The sequence below is a fragment of the Desmodus rotundus genome, chromosome 10 (genome assembly GCF_022682495.2).
Source record: "Desmodus rotundus isolate HL8 chromosome 10, HLdesRot8A.1, whole genome shotgun sequence".
NCBI lineage: Eukaryota > Metazoa > Chordata > Mammalia > Chiroptera > Phyllostomidae > Desmodus > Desmodus rotundus.
Window position 1 is genome coordinate 84372310 of NC_071396.1, and position 22552 is coordinate 84394861.

At 35.6% G+C, this 22552-nt stretch overlaps 1 protein-coding gene across 1 annotated transcript in view; it reads left to right on the forward strand.

The window, feature by feature from the left end:
• ASXL3 (ASXL transcriptional regulator 3) overlaps nucleotides 1-22552 on the forward strand; it is a 169984-nt gene that overhangs the window by 50121 nt on the left and 97311 nt on the right. Inside the window, exons 3-4 of the mRNA XM_053913326.1 lie at nucleotides 18867-18975; nucleotides 20224-20332. Coding sequence (XP_053769301.1) covers nucleotides 18867-18975; nucleotides 20224-20332 — 218 coding nt within the window. The remainder of the gene's footprint in view (nucleotides 1-18866; nucleotides 18976-20223; nucleotides 20333-22552) is intronic.

Here is a 22552-nt window from a genome sequence, read left to right on the forward strand (position 1 = left end):
GGAGGTTTTCTAATGTATCTCTGTCCGAGTTCTTTTTGTTTATGTGTCTCTCTCCTAACTAAGCTCTGAATTCCAAGACAGCTAGTCACATACCCTATTCATATTTGTATATTCTGTGTACTTCCTAGATTATGGCAGACATCTCAGTAAATGCTTATTTGACTGAACATACATTATTTATTAACATCTTTAGCTGACAGCTGTGTAAGGGACAGTTTAAGGAGACTCTTATCTTACTGTACTTGGTCAGACCCTCAGGTATGCCATAGAGGGTCAATATGTCATATGAGGACTTTAAATTTAAGAAGGAAATGCATTGTGTATTGCTAAGCACCAAGTGGACTGTAAACAACCAAGTGATCTGTTCCTTTAAGTATAATATTTTCTGAGGTCTTTGCCTCAGTGATCCATTCATTCTTTGCATTTTTCTTATGAGAGATGTGTCACTTTTTTATGAGATGCAATGAAGTTAGTGGAATATGTCCAAAAAAACATAGTGCATATTATACTTAAGTTAAAGGTCCAGACCTGTCTAAAAGGCTTTTGGACATTTGACACCAATGGAATAATTGACTTGGGAACCAAAGTAAATTCTGAGTGGGTATAGGAGGCAGTGCACCAAGTGGACATTAACAAGCTTCTTCATTTTAGTGTAGACTGAATATAACTGACAAGAATCGGATGAGTCTGGCCAGTAGAGCAAGTGAAATGGAGATTAGAAGATGGAATTATGTTAATTTTAAGTGGAATTATATATGACAAGCAGTTTTATAAATAGCCATTTACTGGTTGCAAATAACAACTTGGGATATGTACATAGAAAATAATGCTGCAATGATATAACCCATTTAATTTTAGCCACATTCTGGGGAATATAGAAACTTAGTAACATTTTGTGCTGGGATTGAAAGTTTTAGTTTTCAGTATTATATTAATTTAGGAGAAAGCAAAAGGAAATGTGTAGTCCTTAATTTTGTAACAAAGGTCTCAATTAGAGCAAAATAGTGAATTCTGTGGTTAAACTTTGAAAACTTTATATAATGTCTATCACTTTGTTTCTAAAAAGCCTATTCGTTAAATGAGAAGAAAAATCGATATATTTTAAGTTCATTTGTTCTTGCTGTTTAACTTACAGTAGTTCTGAGGACTCCATTGATATTATTATTTTTATTATTATTATTCCGACCATTTGAAGTTGTTACGCACTCGAAGGTCCCTGGCCCTGTCAGCGGGATGCGCACGTGCTGTCAGCATAGAGCGCGGCGGGTCAGTACAGAGTCTGATGATGCAGTCAAGGCGATGGTGGTTAGGAATTCAAAAGCGGCGTCACACAGTGGGGTTCCGGAGGAAAAAGGCGCGTTTGGTAATCCAGCAGAGCTTCAAGGGCTAATCTGGCATTGCCTTCCCATAAAGCCAAAATTTTTCTTTTTCTTTTTAAATAATATTGGAATAGTTTGATCCTGTATACCAAGTGTAGAAGATTAGCCTTGGAAACCAATATTGTGTTTTCTCTTTTCCCTTCAGGACAAAGTATGTTCCATTTGGGACCGCCTCAACTACCTTACCAGGCAGCACCAGGTCTTCATATGCTTTCAGTTTACCTTCTACTATGGAAAGGATCTTTCCTTGAATGTTCATACTTTCACCTTGAGAAGGCAATATATATATAAAAATATATATGCATAGGATGGGTTAAGCAGCTGTAAACAAATATGATGTAGTGGAAGAGCGGTTTGTGGGAGTTTTACTATATATACACATATATAATATTTTCCAGTCTGGTTTCAGACCCCGGCATGGCTTGGAGACAGCGTTGGTGTGTATGAAGGATCTTCCTCGAATGAAGGATTTGGGACAACTTTCCATGATGATTATATTAGAGCCTCAGCTGCTTTCGTGTTGGTCATGATGTGATGCTGAACCGAATGCTTGAACTAGCAGGAGTGGCTGGGATTGCAGTGGAGTGGTTCCATTCATTCCTTCCGGGTAGGTACCAGCTAGTGACGTTGGGTGAAAATGGACACTGAGGGTCTCCCTGTGTGGAACCCCATAGTTGTCACTCATTCCCTTGTTCATGTTTAGTGGGTTTGAGAAGACAGCTGGACACCTGAAAGCCAGGCAGAGTGATTCGAATGACTGTGTAGAAGGTGAATCCCAGACTGACGTCACTCACATGTTATTTCTGTTTCATCGGTGTGACAGGGCAGACTGGAATCGAAACTGAGAAAGTGTGATTTGTTGGAAAGGGAAAATTTGGGAGGCCTTGGTGTGCTTGCTAATTTCTCTGTCTGCATTACAGTCTCTGTTAACTGTGGCCATATTTTGACTACAAATTTATCTATACCTGAAAATCCTGTTACAGTGTTAGATAGAAGTGTTATATATTCTTTCCTGGTATATATTCAGGCCTTCTTCCCTGTGAACAGTGACTGTGTCCCCATGATCTTTCTTGCCAAAGTCGTAGTCTGCTTGTTCACCCTTTTGCTTGGGGCTCTTTTAAGCAAAGTAGCCTGACTACAATAATAATATTCTTGAGGGTGATGAGTGATTTTTCCCAGAGAATGTTTTGCTTTATCTTCACAGAGAGTCCTTCATTGTTCTAACCCTGTTTTACTAAGAATCAAATTGGGTTGTACAATTAAGGAGTTTTCTGCCTTGCCTTCTGTCTGACTGCTCAGGCATTTTACGTTTTTACAGAGAATGTTCTAGAGTTTCTTCAATTTTGAACATGTCCTTTAGAAATTTGATGCCTCTTTTGGTTTTTACTTATGTGGTATTATTTTAGTTACTTTCTTTAGAGCACTGAAAACCTTGATGAGTATTGAACATGAAGTTTATTAATTAGGTCTAGGAGTAGAATATAGGTAAATAACTAAAAAGAAGAAACATTGATATATGTGTCTGTAAATATCATTAGAACTGTCTGTTGAATGTCATTTTGGCAAAAGGGCAGGAAACTAACATTTATGCAGTAACTGATCAGTGTCAGGCCGTAAGCCAAGCAGTTTCTATTCTTTTAGCTAATTTAATCCACACAGTGACATTGAGAAGTGGGTGCTATTTCTTCATTCTACAGATGAGGAAATTGATGCTGAGAGAAGTTAGGTATCTTGTTAATATCATGCAGCTATAAGTGGAAGATCTGATATTTGAGCCGGGGTCTGGCTGATTCCAAAGCTCAGTCTTTCCATCATAGTCAAATGTTAGGCCCCAGGAAAATGTTAGACTTGAAGGGGGTGTCCCAACAGGGGAAAAAAAAAAAAGAAGAGAAAGAATGCCTGTTAGAAGGCATGAGCAAACCAAGGAGGAAATGAGAGATATAGGAATGTACTATAGTATAATATGTTTGTTTTGAAAATTGCCAGAGAGTTCTTAAAATTCAATTTAACAAGCCAAGTAACAAAAGGAACAATTTTAGGATCATCAAAGATTTACAATTTTTAAAAAAGATTTTTATTTATTTGTATTTTTAGAGAGAGGGGAAGGGAGGGAGAAAGAGAGGGAGAAAAACATCAATGTGTGGTTGCCTCTCACACCACCCCCTCTGGGGACCCGGCCCACAGCCCAGGCATGTGCCCTGACTGGGGATCAACTGGTGACCCTTTGGTTTGCAGGCCAGTGCTCAATCCACTAAGCCACACCAGCCAGGGGCAAGGATTTATTGTTTAAGGAGTTAAACGTGTTTAGAATTTCCGATTTTATCTCTGTTCATTCTCTGTTTTGAAAATGAAGTAATGGTCCCCCACATTTAAATCCTAGGAAACTCTAAGGATCAGTGTATGGAAGTCAGTCAGGTAGTAATTATCGGAGGAGAGACAACATTTGAGGACCAATACCAGGGGGTTACTGTTTATGAAAGCTTGTATAAAAAATGTGTACATGTCTACAAAACTTTTCTATGTGGAACCTCAGCTTACTGCTGCCTTTCCTATGTACAATGGTGCTCGTGACTGAAAATGTGGTGAATTTTTGTGTTCTGCTTAAATAGTAACATATCTGGGTTTCAGTAAATACTTGTTTTCTTTTATCTTTGGGTGAAGTTTGGATTGATATCATCAGTTTTCATTTTATCAGTTTTCGTATGGATGGGGAGCTGTATGCCACAACCACAATAGGCTCCTTTTAGGTATGGGCAGAGAGTGTGTCTCATTGCTATAAACTGACACGGGGCAATAGAAAAGTGCATATCACATATTAAAGTTGTTATTGTTATCCTAATACGATATGCTCTTATTAATTATGCTAACGGTACCTTAGCAAACATCCCTCCAAAAGAAGTAAAGCTATTTAACTGTGATGATTTTCATCTTCACTGCTAGGTTTTATCCACTAGCAGCTCATGAAGCATCAGTCATAAATCGAATTCATCACTTAGGATTTCCTGACTTAGCTTAAGTGAAATATTGATTTCACGGAATTAGGTGGCAGGTGCATTGAGGAACCATTTCCTGAAAGCTTTAAGTGATTATAAAACCTCAAGAATATTAATTCAGGTCAAATGAGTGGATTGTGCTTCCTTAAATAAGATGTGTGCCCAATGGCCAGCAGCCATGATCTTCCAAGTTTTGCTTTTTAAACATTAAAAAATGAAGGAAGGCAGAAAAACATTTCTCTTATTGTTATATAAACATAGATAGTTTTGTATAATTTTAGCAACTGCTTAATCAGTTAGCATTTAGTTAGTTGATTAAATAGGGTTCCAGTTTTTTTAAAAAAATTCTTGAATTATTGCCTTGGCTCTCAAATTCTTCTCCTTTCCACCCTGATTACATTTACATGTTGTTCTCCTATTTTCTTATCGGAGTTGTTGCCAGGAGGGCCTCTGCGTGCCTGGTTGGAACATTGGTGTTACTGTAAAATAATGTGCAGGAAATGTTGTTTTGTTTAAAGATACATTTCTCCCATGGGTCATCAAAATGCGCATTTTTTTCCTAAGGAAGATGTTTATTTCTGTAAAACAGAGGTTATATATACATATATAATGTATTAGTGGCATTACTTTCGGAGTCTATTAATATGTATGTGTGTATAATTTTATAGTTTTCTAAAACTATTAGCCTGAAACCGTATTATTTATTCTCTTTTTATATTCGCATTGATCCTAACCATTCTTACCTTTCCTTTACTGTTTTATTCCGTATGGAAGAGTATTAATATGGCTTGTAGCAAACACAAGCATTTCTGCAGTTCTGCTCCTGACTTACGTCTCTCATGAATCCTGTTTCCCAAAGGACGAAATGAAAACAAGAGCTAGATGTATTAAATTTCTTTTAGGCCTGCTGCCAGATTCTTAGGTATATACTTAAGTGTCAGATATTAAGTTTGGAGAAAGGAAAGATGCTTAAATTCACTGGCCTTTGTATTTATTTTTCCTTTCTCAAAGCATATTGTTTCTATAAGAGATCTTACCTAGAAATTCGGCCTTTTGTAAAGTTTGTTTCTACTTTATAATTCTGTCTATATTTTGTGAATGTATTTCATGCCATCCCAAGTAACTCTGATATTTTAATTGCACAAAACTTCTGTTTTAGGGTGAAAAGGTTATGTTCATTAAATATCTTTATATGGTAACACTTCTAATCAAAGCAGGCGACTACCACTGAACAAACTGCCTTGAGAATGTAAGTGGACAAAGAAAGAGGAGAAGGGAGGAGGGAGGAGAGGGGAAAGCTAAAATAAATTGACAGTTGTCCTGTGGTATGAATGCCAATCTTAACAGTTTTAGTTGGTGAAGTTAATTTTAGACCTTTCCTTTATCAAACATTTAAAGGTAAAAATTTTCCCGTAGCCAGCAAAACTCTGAGCTGAATTCTTTTGACATTCTGCTGATCAAGGAATTTCCAATGAGTGGTACCAGAGTCTTTTGCAGAGAAGAGGTAGGAGAATGAATCAGAAATTAAATATTGGACAATGGAGCTCTGCTCTTCTTTGTGAACCAGAGAAAGCCATTAAAAATGATACATGTTTATTGAACATATAATATGTTAGTTGTGTTTATATTAAGGAAGATACAGACATAATAGAAAATTTAAATATGAAAAGTCATGCCAGTGGAAAGAAATCAGAAAAATTGAAATCTAACAATTTAATCCATATTTGACAGGGAAATGACTTTTGAGAGTTAGAAACTATAAAATAAACTACGAAGGAAAGATGGACTTAATTGACTACATACAATTTTGTGTGTCTGCGTGTGCAACACAAAACGTTAAGTGACACTGGAGGAAATGTTTCAGTTAATATTATAAAGGTATCCTTTAAAGAGATTATTAAAACAATGCGAAAAATGATGAGCTTAGAGCATTGTGGTCAGAGGACATGAATAGGAGAGCTCCAGCTCATAGAACTAAGGGATAAGCAAGTATGTAAATATGCATTTAATCTTACTAATATAATCATAGAAATGCAGAGGAAAGTAATGATTGGACGTTGTTTCTTAGTTTACCTAGTAAATTAATCAGTCCATGCACTTCACCTTGACTCCAAATGATGCTTCTTGCTTGTATATTACTGGTGAAAATGTAAACCTAAACAACTCATTTGAAAAGCCAGTGGGCATTAGTTGCAAAAAAGTCATTACATAACTTACATCTTTTGAATTAATAATGCCACTTCTGCAAGCCTATATTAAATTGTTCTTGAGTATAAGAAGAAGTACTACGTGCACTGTGATATTCGTATCAATGCTATTTTAGTTATAAACAAAGAATATAATTTAAATGTTCACTGGTGATATCAGTGGCTCTCAAGCTTGGCTGCATATTCAAAGCATTTGGAAAGATATGAGAAAATGCTGATGCTGATTATCCCACCCAGAGATTTTTAAAAATAATTTGGAGTTGCCTCAAAACTTGCTTTTAAAAAATTCCCCTAAAAGTTTTAATATGCAGCCAAATTGAAAATTGCTCACTTGAAACAAGTTGGTAGAATATGTTTAACCATTTGACATATCTATGATGGTTGTATAGTAGTATGGAAAGGGTATAACATAGAATAAAATATTGTGATTCAACAGTTAGATACATGATAACTTTAAAATAGAAATATACCAGAAAAATAGACCAAAGAAATTTTATAAAATTCTCAGGGTTGCTTCAAGGAGTTAGGATTTTGAGTGATTTTTCTCACCTTTTCTTCAATTGACAGATATTTTATAATATTCTTACATACTGCTTTTTAAAAGAAAAACTATATTTAAAAGAAGGGCTCCTGCTGGCTAGATCTAGGTAATTTTCTACTTGTAGGTTATTACTACCTATGAATACAGAGATTTATTCTGACTTCTGAAGTAATCATATCCTGAAGTAAGAGTCACACCTCATTATTATAATGAAATTCTTCATAGGATTCTTTTTTCCTTTTTATCTCAGAAACGTTTTCCCATGCAGTTTTCTGACTTTTAGAATATAATGAGTTGAAGTCATTAATTTTTATCATCTTACATCATTTTAAACTACATCTGTGTCTATCCATTTTCTTTTCTCTAAATGCCGTGGACATGGTGATGGTTTCCCAGTGTTTATCTCTGACCCCAACCTTAACTCTGTGATTCAAGTGTGTATCTGAATTTTCAGTGCTAACTTTAAATTAGTAAGTCCAGAGCTGAATTTACCATATTTGTTCCCCAAACCTACCTCTTCTCCAATTATATATCTTAATTATGCCACTGTTTGCCCCCAGTCCCTGGAGCAATCCTAAATTTCTTCTCCCTTATCTTACCCATCTGGCCAGTTTCTATGTCCTTCTAATTTCCCCTGTGATGGGGAAATTTCCCCATATTTCTTCTCATATTCCTTGACTCATTTTCTACATCTCTGCCCTGATACTCTTGCTCTGGTGAGGTTCTTGTCATCTTCCCTGCAGTCCAATAGAGCAGCAGGGTACTAATTGACCTGTTTTCTTCTAGACATGCCTCATTCTAGGTCTATCCTTACCCTATAAAGGGACGAGGGCATGTCCCTCCTTAAAGCCTTCTGGGGCTTTCCACTGTCCCCTGCAGGAAGACTAAGCTTCTTGCCAGGGGATTTGAACTGTATTATAAAAGTCAAGCACATGGTGTGGTACACACCTTCCTTCTGGAATGCGATCCTAACCTTACTGCGATCTCTCTCCCACTCACTGCTCTGGAAATACCAAATAATCATGTTTCTGTGCATCACATTTTAATTCTGTCCATCAGTGCCTTCTTCCTGCTGCTCCCTCTCCCTGGAATGACCTAGTCACCTCCATTTTGATTAGATTAGCAAGTATTTAAAGATTGATAGTGTCCACCATTGACTAGAGTGAGGAAAATAGTTACCCTTAAGGAAACTAATTTGGAAATATCAAAATTTTGAAAGCATCCTATAATCTAAAAATTCTACTTTTTGGAATCTATCTTAGAGCAATAGTAGTACATATTGTCTTAGTTTGTTCTGGTTGCTGTAGTAGAAATAGAATAGAATAGACTGGGTGGCTTTAAATAGCAGAACTTTGTTTCTCACAGCTCCAGAGGCTATGAAGCCCAAGATCAAGGTGCCTACAGATTTGGAGTGTTGGTGAGGGCCCGTTTTCTGGTTCATAGATGTTCAATTTCATGTGGGGAGAGAGGTCTCTGGGCTTCCTTTTATAAGGGCGCCAATCCTATACAGGAGGGCACCATCCTCATGACCTAATCACCTTCCAAAGGCTCCCCCCTTCACCTTTAAATGCCATCATATTGGAGATTAGGTTTCAACATATGAATTTTGAGAGTAACAAGTATTTAATCTATATCATATACATAAGGAGAATATCAGATTCTTCATTGTAGCACTATTTTAATGGGTAAACTTAGATACAAACCAAGTATTAAATAAAAAGAATATTTTAAAATCATGGTATAATATATTTACCCTATAGGATATTAAGAGCATTAAATGAATATTAAGAGCATTCAGTATTCTATAGAAAATTAAGGGCAAAAATATACTATGGGAAAAATTCCCACTCAGGTTATTAAGTTAAAAAAGCATATAGCTACCAGTATGCACTCAATGCCATCATTTGTGTTGAAAATAAATTTAAAATACCAAACCATAGATTTGAATATATGCATGTATATGAATATAAATAGAAAAGGCTCTGAAAGGAAACATGATAAATATTTAATAGTCATTACTTCCGAAGCAGTGCGTGCAGTTGGGGGAAGTTAATAGGGACTTTTTAACTCTGTATAATGATGTACATTTACACTCTGTATATAATTTTCATGTGGTTATTTATTTGCTTGCATAAAAATGTTTAAACATTAACATAACTTGAAACAAGGGAAGGATCTGATACATTAGAGAGAAGCCAAATTTGGGTAAAAGAAAGTCATCAACAATTTTATTTTATCTTTGGAAATTTTCAATATACAGTAAAATAGCAGAGACCAAAAACCACCAGCTGGAATTCATAGTTGTGGACATGTCACCATAGTTGCTTTGAATGTCTTTTACGTAAAGTGTAGCAGAAAAAGCTGACATTCCCGTGACTTCCTTCTTTTCTCTGAGGCAATCAGTGTCATAGATTTGCCGAATACTATTATAGTTCAGAATTTTGTAGTTTTACTATGAATATTTGGGTAAAAATATAGTTTTATAGCTATTGGCGAACATTTAGTTTATTGCCAGTTTTTTTTCCTGAGACGAATAACGGCTCTGTGAATATTAGTTTTTCTAGAGTCTATCCCAAAAAGCGGCATTGCTGATCTGTAGACCATGCGCATTTTTCTCACTAGATATTGCCAGATGTCTTTCCAAATTGGTTGTGTCAATTTATATTCTCAATCGAGTATCTCAGAGCTCTATTTCTGGACATCCTCAACCAATATTTGGTATTGCCAAGCTTCAAATTTTGTTCTACTCTGTAAATTGTGAAATGTTAGCTGATCAACAGCCCCTGGATGTTTTCTGAGTGCCCAAGTCTGTCAGGGCCCTCTGAGGAGAACACTCAAAATCCTCATGAAGTTGGAGCCCCAGGAGCTGGCTGCCATCGAGCAATGCAGTGCTAGACAGCCCAGGACGGGCTGGAATGCTGCAGAGGCTCAGAGCCAATCATCGCGTGCTGCAGAGGTTATCAGAAGGCAAGGGAGAACACAGGGTGCCTGGACATGAAAGAAACAGGAGGGCGGCAGCACTGCAGGAATGAGCAGTAGGCCCATAGTCAAGTCCTCACTGATTGCCCTTACATTCTTAACCAGAAAGGGGTTAGTAGAGCTTTCAAGCATACCTGTTCTAAACTCATTTTACAGATGACAAAACTGAGGCCTAGAAAAATGAGGTCAGCTTGCATAAATCACTTAGTCAAGCATCAAAACTAAAATGAGCAGGGGTCTTGCTGGTTTAATAAACTTGAACATCCAATAGACTGATCTTCAACGTGACTAGATAATGCAGAGTTCAAGTAATATCATTTCCCTTCTCTTTTCTTTCCACGTGTTGCTCTGCTTTCCTTTGGTTAGCTTCATTGTCAGCAGTCTGTGTCCTCATGGAGGCAGAGGTAGGCACCAGCTCATTTCTGGTTTTATACCTTTCCAGCTTATGTTGCCACATGCCCTGTTCTCTTTCTTTCTGTATCAGTTCCCCCAAAGATACTCAAACTCCCACTGTTTGACCAGATAGTTTAATCTTGCTAGCCATCCTGGTGTGAAACTCAGGACCATTTCATTGATGGCTAAACTGGAATCACACTACTAAGGAAGGGAAAATCCCTAAGAGAAACCGGTGCTAGGCATGCAAATATAAGATGGTATAATAGCCCGTGTGGTATGTAGGGTGATTGATGCATATGCTTGTAGTCATGAGTTTGAATAGAATATAGATGATATTCATTGCAGGTACTTTATGTCTACAAATCCTTGATTGTAACAGTTTTTATAGCAGTGTTTAAATTCATCTCAACAAACACCTTTTGAGTACACTCAGATTGCTTGTCAGATAATACAAAGATAAATCACTGTGTGTCTATCCCCTATGGAGTTTCCAAACTTGGAAGTAGCAAGGGCAGGGATGTTAGAAGTGTAAACAATTTTGATGAAAAGAAGCCATTAGAGATAAGCAGTGTTAAGATTGTGGTGCAGGAATATTAGAAAAGGTGTCACCATACAGGTGGTAGGTAAAATTTTTATTCTGGGTGGTCAATGGAACAAAGAGTGGGACGCATTTCCTTATAGAAGGCTGCATATGAGCCAGAACAGAGGGCTGAGAAGCCGCGGAGGCACCAGGTTTGCCGAACTGATCAGATCGTAGGTGAACAGTTTCAGAGTGGGAGAATAATCTGAAAGCTGGAGAAGATGAAGATGAGTTCGGCGCCAGGTGTGCTGGACAGGACCCTAATGACAGCTAAGGAGTCTGTGCTTCCTTTGTCTGGTAGGCAGTGAAAACCACTGATTAAATAAATAAAAAATACTTAATAAAAATTCAGTGTATGGCATGGCCTGAAGAGTCTGAGCAGTGGGTTTTTTTATGTTTTGCTTTTGTTTTTGTTGTTACTGGTTTGTTCGTAGGAATGCCGCTCTGGCACCAGTGGCTAGGCTGAATTGGAGCGGGGAGATGCTGAAGGTAGGGTTAGGGTCAGGGGGCTGCAGACCTGTCCTCTTGTGATGTAGAGAGTTTGTGAATCGGAGCTTGAGGAAGTGAGAATGTAAATTGAAAGATGAACTTTGTTGAGCCAGAATAGTTTGAATAGTGTGAGAAATGCTGCCTTCCAAGGTGATGAGGAGGAGGGTGGCACCCATCAACGAGTGAGAGAGACAGAGAACCCGGAGGCAGATCCTGAGCGATGGGGGAGATGACTGAGGTGGTTTTCGTGTTGGTGATATCATATTGCAAACACATACTGACTTCAGTTTTTTGTGGATACCGCTTATACATTTTTCAGTGCTAAAGTTCCTGGACATGTTTTTCAGTGTTATACGTTTACGTAGAGAAAAATAATCTCCATACTGCTTTATTTTTCCACAGAGAAACATATTTTGTATATTTAAAAACATTTTTTAAGCATTTGGCTGATAAAGTTAAACATTCCTGGGAGTATAACTGCTAAGCACTTTTTTCCTAATGATCCCAATCATAAATATAGTATAGCGTTTCCCCAAATATATCTCTTGTTGTACTATAATGGGACATGTTGTCGAATATGGAGGGGATGATTTTTTTAAATTAAAAATGCTTAGAAAAGACTGAGTTAAGCATGTTTCTTGACCCAAATAGGGTCTTTCAGAGACTGTAGTATATATTAGTAATGTATCGGTGAGTTTGCAAGGGAAGGACGCAGCATGCTGCTTTTCCAAAACTCATTGGATAATTTTTTTAGAGCATCACTTGGGACTAGTGTTCCATAGAACACATTTGGAAATGCTGCAGAATTAGCCGTTGCTAACAAGATGGGAGAGTACAAGTAGCTGCAAGAAGAACATAGCAATTCACATTTTTATATGAAAGTAATTTATCATACCAAATATAATTGCAAGGTCTCTTCTTTAATATGTGAAATTTGATATTTTATTTTGGTAAACATACAGTTTGTTCTCATTGAAAATATTCTCTTTGAGACCGTAGTGGTGAGAAAACAGTACAAGTCCTGAGGAGCCAGTGATGGCCACGGGCTGGCTGCCTCTGCACAGAGTCAGCAGTGCTATTAGAAATGTGCGCATGATCCGCCTAAGTCATCTCCTTGGAATAAACTAAGGGTAACATTTAAATTCCAAATGATTTCCTCTTGTTGTGCCACATGCCTCAAGGCTCCTTTCTCCTGAATCCCTTGTCATTTCGTATGTATTCATAGAATTCAGTTCCGCTCAGCCTGCATTTCTGTTATGTGCAAAACACTGTCAGAGTGCAAATTTATTTCAACACTGGCTTGACATATATAATGTGCTTAGTAAATGATTACTCAGTTAATGGATTTTGTTATTTTTGTAATGATTCAATTCTACAAGGAGGCATCCCGATTACAGATCAGATCTGAATTCCCTACATTATTCGCAGGGTTCTTTCTTCCTTACTTTCTGTAGGTAGCATTGCCTGAAGAAGATAACCAACAATGTCGTTTCTTCAGCCTAGTTCTTTCTTTATAATACTTGAGATATACCATGGGGAGAGTCATTGTAAAAAGGCATCGTTGAGAGAAGATGGAGTCAACCACCTTAGGTTTCGCCAGCATCTGGCTTTTCTTTATGTGTTTCCTTCAACTGCTAAATATATATGTATTTAGTAGCCAAGGCTCATTAGGTGGAGAAGGCAACTCTTTGGGCAGGGAACGTGGAATAATGCAAAGAGCATTGGATGTAGAATCAGAGCAGAACTTGAATTTCAGCTGTATCACTTGCTATTTGGTTGCAGTAAGATTCTCAATGTCTCAGCCTCTGTTACAACTGCTAAAGTGGGAATTATGCTTACGTTTTATGGTGGCTGTAAGAAATATTGATAATAGTTGTAAAAGCTCAGTCACATAAGAGATACTGAATAAATGGTAACTATAATAATAGGTATTTATTATTTTTATTCTTTTTCCTCTCCCTTTACTGAATGTTATTTTCAATTTTATTCACATGTGAAAGGCCATATTTTTAAAGACCTCATATTTTAGTTGGAGGTCTTTAAAATTACAATTTAGATTATATGCTTTAGTTTCTACTTTTTTAGGACTATTTCCTAATTTCCTTATAGTACTATTCTAAATTAATGTTTACTAACCAAGCATTTGCTGTGTAAATCACCATAATGGAGCTAGTGGTACCTTGGTAGTGCCATAAAGTAGGTAAAGGGTCTAAGTTCAAATATCTTTAAATTAAAGAAAAATATCTTTTTATATTGTTCAAGCCAATTAGAGATACATTATTTAGGTCTGGAGCTTGAAATTTTTGCTCTAATTTTAAGAATTAATTTGTATAACATATGTTACTTGGTAATTATTTCCTGCCTCAATATTCCAACTCATAAAAATGTACCTTAGAGACATGCGGAATATTGAAAACCATGTCAATATTCTTAACATAGAAATGGGCAAAATATCTTCCTTTTAAATATAACCCATCTCTTGAGTTAATTGGTTGTTTCTGTGTCAGTGCTCATTAAAATCTTTGATTAGTGACCTTTTCAGTGGGACTGTGAAGTTTGGGATGCTGTTCTTTTATTCAAAATTGAATTTAAGGGTTACTGTAGGTCATTTTTTGGGTAACATTGTATGTGCTAGAATTATTCAAATAAAGTATATAAAAGATTGTAGCCTTGAAGTTTTTATTTTCAGTTATTTTAGGGAGTTCTAGACTTAGTAGTAATATCTATCGAGAGTAAGTGGTTGTTTGACCTTGACTTTCTAGGGTAGTTTTTAATCATCTAGGACTACTAGGTTATTGATTTATCAAATGATGTACACTGTGCTGAATTACTTAGGAATCATCTACACATTCATTGACAGAAATGGCTTAATTTTCCCTCCTAGCAATGACATGCCCATTAAATACATACATGAATATATAAATCCAAGGGTGCATTATTCCTTTTATAACATTGAAATATTTGTGTGAAGTGTAGCATAGAGTTAAATGCACAAATTATAAGTAATTTAATTTTACATAGTGAACACATCTGTATCAAGAACTAGATAAAACATTACCAGCACCCCAGAGGCCCATATAATTTCCTGTTAAAATAAAGTTATTTTCTCTAAGCTATCAATACTAAAAATGCTTGAAGGGAGCTAGTGTTAATTTTTTGAAAGGAGACTGAACATATACTTTTAATCTATTAATTTATATTGGTAGCACTTAGCACAGTAACTGTTTAATAATGCTTCCTAATAAGTTTCTTGGATTTTTTTAATTTTTAGATTTGTGTTGTTCAGGATTAATTGTTTTTAATGTTCCCATATTTGAAAAGTGAGATTGAAGAATGTTTTCAAGAAATAGCTTTTATCTGAAATTTTTATTAGGATACTTAATAAAGTAGTTTAAGATTTGTATTACTTAAATACCATCTTGGAAATCATTATCATTTTATCTACAAAGAAAAGGAAGGCCACAGTTATGATATTTTCTTTTTCATGTGTATAAATATTCTTCCAATTGCATTCCCCGAGTATTCTTGCTGCTTCTTAAAATTATTAAAATAGGTAAGCCACTCATTCCATTTATTAAGTGTGCACTATTAGTACAATTTTATGTGCTCTGTCACCAATTTGATATGATAGAGCAATGATTTTTCTGTATTTCACACAGCACCAGTCTCTGCAAAGCATCTCTGGGGGTTCTTTGATGTCTAGACAGTTTAAATTATGCCTGCTCCCCTGCCTCCAGATTCCACCCCTGTTCTGCTTCAAGGCTTGTGGGCAATGAAAACACACCGGAAGAGTTCCATATTGCTACAGTCTGTGGAGAAAAACAAACAAGCAGAATAAGCTGTATACCTACCCTGTCAGGTGTATAGGAAAGTGCCCAATTATAGTGAATGGCAGAGAGAAAAGAATTAGGGACAAATATTGCCCTACGTATTTATTTCTAATTATATTCCTCATGTGGAAACACATGTGCATTGTGGACAAAATTAAAATACTGTAGAAGTATTAGGGGAGGAAGTAGAAGCCACCTTTTACCCCAGCCCCTCAGTATTTTCCTCCCTATGGGTAGCCAGCCCTGAGTCTGGTGTGTTTCTTGTCCGTTGACCTATTATTGAAATGGTAAGATACAGAATTGCATTGTAAGTTGAAAAACTAACTTTTTTTCTTCTTTTTTGTTTGTTTTCCTTTCATAAATCGGGATATCATGATTCTTCCAATTCATCTTTTTAGAAAGTAAGTAACTTTGAAATTTTAGAAATGAAAAAAATTGATGTTTTATTATTTCATATATACATATACACGTATACATACTCTATTACAAAATGTTTAACTTTTAAATTTTGACTGAGGTGATTAACCCTTACATTAAGTGTGAATAAAAAATTAATAATAAGAAATGTTACATGTTTGCATACTAAAATTACAGATTTTTAACACATATTTGCCATATCATTTTTATGCCCACAGCTAATCATTGTGATATATGTATATGTGTGTATATATATGTTTATTAAATATATATATTTCTTAAAGTAGTCCAAGACATGCTTGCTAGTTCTACTTTTTCTGAATATAAAAATAATAAAAATATATAAATAATACTTTTACTCCTGTTCAATTGGAGTTAATTAAGATTCATTTCTTCAGGAAAAGCAGTCCAAATTTTCTAGACTTTATGGAACTGTTCAGAATAACAGCAAATGGTAAAGTAAATGCTCTAAAGATTTTAAAAATCATTCTTTTATGTATATTCTGCATTGGACAAAACAGTTTTCTTATAGTAAGCACTTAACTCTTTTGATGCTAATGTTTTATTGTTTTTAAATAAAACATTATATCATCAGTATTTTTTTCTGTAAAGAATTCCAGGTGACATGCTTAAGACTAAGTGACTAATTCACCAATGATTTCAGTTGTAAAATTTGCATTTGATTGCAAAGTATTTCCTAATTCTTCTAAAAGCAAATATCGTATAGTTTTGAAATAAAGTAAGTTTTATGTTTGTTTTGGGTAAGATTTAAGAAAAATTACAGTAGTCATTGAGACTTTCAGAGATATATTGTCATATGATTGTGAATTAGATATTTTAAAATATTTCTATAGTGAATCTTGAGTGTGTTGAATTAAAAAAACAGTATAATTAAATAATATATTCATGCTCAATAGAGTTTATTATTTATGTGAAACTGGGTGCTTATCACTTATGTTTGTAGCAAGCATAGCATTAAACTGCTATTTAATAGTCAATTTATCTTCAATTATCTTTTGTTTACTGTACCTTAGAAAAAATTAAATTATAGTGATGTTAAATTATATTTGTTCAGTGTGTTTTTTTTAACTATCTTTAATGCTGTCTTATTTTTTAAAATTGTAACTCTTAGTTCTTGGACTTGCGTAACTAGGACCTTAAGAATAAAGAACAGGAAGAATGTTGTGAGGGTTGATGTTAGGTGGACAGTTTTATTAAGTTATACTTTTTAAAATCTACATTGTATCATTTTTATGTATTGGATTCTATTTTGCTTGTAGTGTTAACATCCTCTTGCCAAGTCCCTACAAAAAATCTGTGTTTCTGACAGTTTCACTAAATTAAAATTCCACAAATCTGGCATAATAATTCCCAGCTTCAAATTGTCTGTGCTTTTGCCTGAAGAGAATAATGATAAAAAGTATATTTTGCAGTATTCCATGTAACATGTATAGCATCATTTATCTGGAATTTAATCATAGACAGATATTTCTGGGAGATGAATATATTTTACTTTATAAAGTATGCCTGGCCTACTTTAACTGTGAGCAAAAAATCTTTCGTAAGGAAAAATAATGAAATGAAGCTGTAAGCTTGTAGAAGTTTCATGAGGAAAGATATTACATAAACACACAGCATTGTAACCATGTGTACTTTAGTGTTATAACTGCATTGTTCTTTGACCGAATTTATATTAGGGCTCTTGCTTCCTGTCATACCCAATGGAATCATATTGACATGCTGGCACAGAGAGTTGCTTTCTAAAATAATAGAGAGTGCTCTTATTATTTTAATACTTATAAACCTTTATGACTGTGATGTGTATATATGCTGACTTGCTATTAAGTCTGTTATGGCAACTCAGCAAATACGGCTTTGTCATTTTACTGGTGAGCTTTCACACTAAGTAAGAGATTTGATAATGTTGGTTTTTAGAAAACTTTCAATTTAGTAGCACGAAATTATATTCCTACCACAGAATTTAAAAATTCAGAACCTTATTATCTTACAGGTCTTTTTGTCCCAGAATATTTTGGACTAAATATCCAAAACCCCTAAGAGGTGAATAGGGTGGAGTACGGCTTCTATTCAATATTGGCTCAACCAAATATTGATCTTTTACCATATTAGGAAGTAAAATGTACATGAAAACACAAGTAAATGAATGTAATAATTCTGTTTTTAAATTCTAGTTTGCAAAAATATAAGTTTGCAAACAAAACACAAAAACATCTCTAAAGTCTAACCCAGGAAATACATATGTGTCGCACATTTCATAAACATCTTTGCATGTGTATGAGTACATTTCAATAATGTTTATACATATGGGCTTTGATATTTTTAATCACTAGTTTAGTGCTGTTAGACTTCTTTAAAAAAAAACTGTTGATTTCATAATTCAGTCACTTGCATCTTTCATACAGAACATAATTATTAGCTGGGCAGAATTCCCAAACACACATTTCTTTATTTGACAAATCTGAGAAAAGGATGTTATTGTTGAAGCTGTATCAGAGATATAAACACAGATATAAATTTTGATTTGGCCTTGTGAAAAATGCAATCCCATGAGTAACTTAAATGCTTGTAATTTCAAATCAGTTCTTCCCTAGTTTCTTATTATTCTTTTGTTGCTTTTCAACCTATAGGATGGAGCTGTCCTTGAACTTGGTTTATTTGATCATTCAAGTGCAACCATCAAGTTGTCTGTAATATTTAAATACTGAGGCTTCCTGGTATTATTTGCAAAATAACACCACATAAACGTTTGGGCTTTGGTTTCTTTGAAATGTAGTGTTGGTTGCTTTATGAATAAAAGCATAATTTCAATTCAGGAGACTTTTTGCCTGGAGCCTATAAGACAGATGCATCTGATTAACTTTGGCGAAACTGGACTGGCCTGTTATTGTAATGTAGATGTTTTCAGGGTTGGGAGGATATTTTTAAAAGGCATGCTAGAGGGTGGTTCTTTTTTTTTTAAGAGACAGAGAGATCAGTTTTGCCACAGAAACTGCATCTCAGACTGCTTCATTTTTTGCACACTTTTATTTTCTAGTGGAACTTCTCCATTAGCCTGTCTGAATGCAATGCTTCATACTAACACTCGAGTAGGGGATGGAACATTCTTCAAAATCCCTGGAAAGTCAGGCCTCTATGCTCTCAAAGTAAGTTGGATTGTTCTGCATATTATGTCTGTTATTTCTATGTATCACTAGTTTGTTTTTTTTCTGACATGTGCAGGTAAACAAAATTAGATTGGAGTAAAGGGTAGATGAATGACCCCTATGTCTCTTAAATGTTTTCAGATGTTTTAAAAATGATTTCATAGTAAGAATAAACAATGACATGTTTCTTTAAGGAAATAAAGCATATCTGTGGTTTCACTCTAACATATGGTATTGGAAAATAGTTGTGGCTTCCTTAAAATTCTTGATCCTTAAAAATTTACATGGATGAGGGCCAAGGATCATCAGCCAAGAGCTTAAGATGATCAGTTGCCACAAACTATCTGATTTAATGACCATCAGTTGATACATAGTTTCACACCTGATGCCTTTCTGTATTTCATACAAATAAGAAATTTCTCCATTCTCCCTGAAAACTTGCTGATTTAAATCAGTTATTTTATTTTTAAAACAAACAGTGAAGGAAGTCAAGGACATTTTACTAACAGTGCATATTTGTTATATGAGAAGAATCGTGAAATACAACTAAAAGCTTCAGGTAATTGAGTCTTAATTATTTTAGTGCAGTTCCCATTTTCATTGAGAATGGGAACTGCCACGTAAGATGCAAATTTCCAAAGGACAAAGGCTGATGGTCTACAAATGGTTGTGAGCCTTGGAACAAGGAAAATCAGTGTGTTATTGCTTACAAATTAAAAAGTCACTGCTTTAATAAATGATGGATTATATTTAAAGGTCATTAATTTCCTTTGAGAAAATTTTGTTTTTAATGCTAAAAGTTATACCTGGCAAAGAAGCAAAGATTCTTTCTCAGCAATTAAACATTAGACTCCTGTCGCTGTGTGTCAAAAAATAGCACAGGTTAACCAGCAGGACTTGTATTATTTTAGTTGCTTTTTATAGCTACTTAGATATGTTATTTGGTGATTAAAATTCTGAGCTGTTAAGCCATTTCCTAACCTAAAGAAGAATGTAGAATTGAAAAAAAAAGAGAGAAAACATCATATGTCAAAAAGAAACTTAGTTGTTGCCTAGATTTTACAAGGTTATCTAAAAACTCAGCTTGTTTTCAGGTTTTTCTTTTTAAGGTGTGACTTTATGTTAAAAAGTAAATCAGTATTACAACTTCAAATTACAAGTAAATGTGATAATACTTTAGAATTCTGAAAGTATTTTGTCTGTTCTCGGTTGCTAATCTCCATAAATCATCGTTTATAAATAATACAGAAAGAGGAGTCGGCGTGCCCAGCTGATGGAACGCTGGGTGTAGGCTGTGAGTCTCAACTGGACGGCACAGAGATGGCGGAGACCAGTGCCCGTGGAGAAGGGGATGGAGGCAAGTGTGATGGATTTCAAGATACAAACCCTATTCTCTTAAACATTATGCAGAACTTTAATAATTCACTAATTCAATTCCCTACCATGGTAGATACAATTTTCTTCTAAGTTTTCATCACCTACTTACATTTATCATCAAACAATCTTGATTCAAAAGGTTAGTACCTAAGAAAAGTATACAGTTTTTTGCTTTTTGTTTTATTTTGTTTCTAACTGTATGGATTCTCCTGGATAATCCCAGTATATTTCTCTTGGAAGGTGAGAGGGTTCCCAGGGGGTGTCTAGTGGTTTTATTCTCAGGTGAAGCTTGAGAATGCTAGTGTTTTATGTCTGATTGTGCTAATATTTCCTGTGATCACAATAGTTTTACAATAACTTCGTTCCTAGGCTTGTCCACAGTAAATTAAGCTTAGTGTTAACATTCCTCACAGTGAAACAAGGGCCAAATAAATTATATTTTTGTGAAACGCTTTTGAAAAGTAAGCAACCCATCCAGAATTCTAAGGGGACATTTTCCACCTCTGAATTCTGTCCATGTTAATTCATTTTTATCTTCCTCTAGATATTTGCATTATGACTCTGTTGGTGTATATAATTTCTGTATTGCAATTTTGGCAAAGTTTTGTTCCACAAAAGCTGCTTTACTTTTCCCCCCCCCCACTCTACTCACTGGTCCCACAAGTGGACCCAGATCATGATTTGGGAGGAAGATTGTGTCATTAAAGTCTCTGTCATTGGACTCATAGGAATCAGTAAATTATCTTTAAACAAACAAACCTTAAAGGATCCTTGCAGAAATATCGTATTTCCCTAATAGCCCAAAGCCATTCATTTTATTAATGGCTGTAGGAATCCCTCCGCACCCCAGCTGGACACTCCTGTGCTTTAACTGGTGTGCTTTCTGACAGAGCCCCTGAGGCTGTTTCTGCTTCAGCGCCTACCTGATCTGAAGCACAGATTGTCTTAGTGGGCAAGTAGCCTACTAAGTAGCCTTGTAGACTTTTTTAAAATCAACGTTCATTGAATTTGATGTCTTTAATCCTATGCCTTTTGAAAACTTAACCCTCCACTGTTGTTGTAACTGTACTGTGAGCTTTGGCAGGTCGTTGTGGTTACAGAGAGAACAAAGCAGAGGTGCACAGCAATTGTGGGTGTTCTGGAAGGACTGATAAATGGGGTGAACTCTATTCCTTCAGCAGAATCAAGGGGAACCTTACTGGGTCATTCCTCCACTTGTACTGCCTGCTTGTATGAGCGCCTGTGTGCTTTCTCTCTCAACATGTATATGGAGCGTTTACTCTGTGCCAAGCACGGTTCTTGACACTGCAGTCAAACAGTGAAAACCCAGAACAAAATTTGTGGATATTATGTTGGTAAAAAGACAGACAATAATCAAACATATGTAAAATGTATAGCTTATTCAGTGCTGACAAGTGATATGGGGAAAAATAAATTAAATAAGGAAATAAGGTTGGAATAGAGGGGTACATTTGAGCAAGGGCCCAAGGGGTGTGAGGGAGAAGGTAGTTAATGGGGGAGAGTTTTAGGTAGAAGCAGCAGCAATTACAAAGGTCTTGAGGCAGGAGAGTGCCTGGAATGTTCCAGAAACATCAAGAGGCCAGTGTAGTCAGGGGCCAGAGTGAGCAAGGGGAGAATATGGTAAGATATGAAGTAAGAGAGTTATAGGGCTGGATTATATGCTGCCTTGATGTTGGCTTCTGTTTTGAAAGAGCTGTTAAACCATTGTAGGTTTTTCAGATAAAGATAATAATCTCACTTAGGATCACTAAGTATAATATGTATAGATAAAGATGTATAGATACTGATCTTCCTTTATCAGTATCTACCTATATATGTATGTGTATACAGATATCAACATACATACATACATATGTGTGTCTGTGTATACATATGAACAAGGAAAAAACAGGGAGACTGGTCAGAAAGCTATTGCCATAATCTAGAGAAGAGGCAACGGTGGTTTGAGTAAGAGAAGTAGCGGTGGATGTGATGATAAGAGACTGGGTTCTGTATACATACAAATGTAGATCCAACAGGAGCTGCTGAAACTAGTGCACTTATGAAACAAAGAAGCGCTAGAGATTCTTCCAAAGTGTGAGTGTGCGCAAATGGAAGATAACATTGTCTTTAATGTAGATGGCAGATCTGCAGGAGAATCGGTTTGGGGCAAGAGGTTGTTAATCAGGAGCTTAGTTTG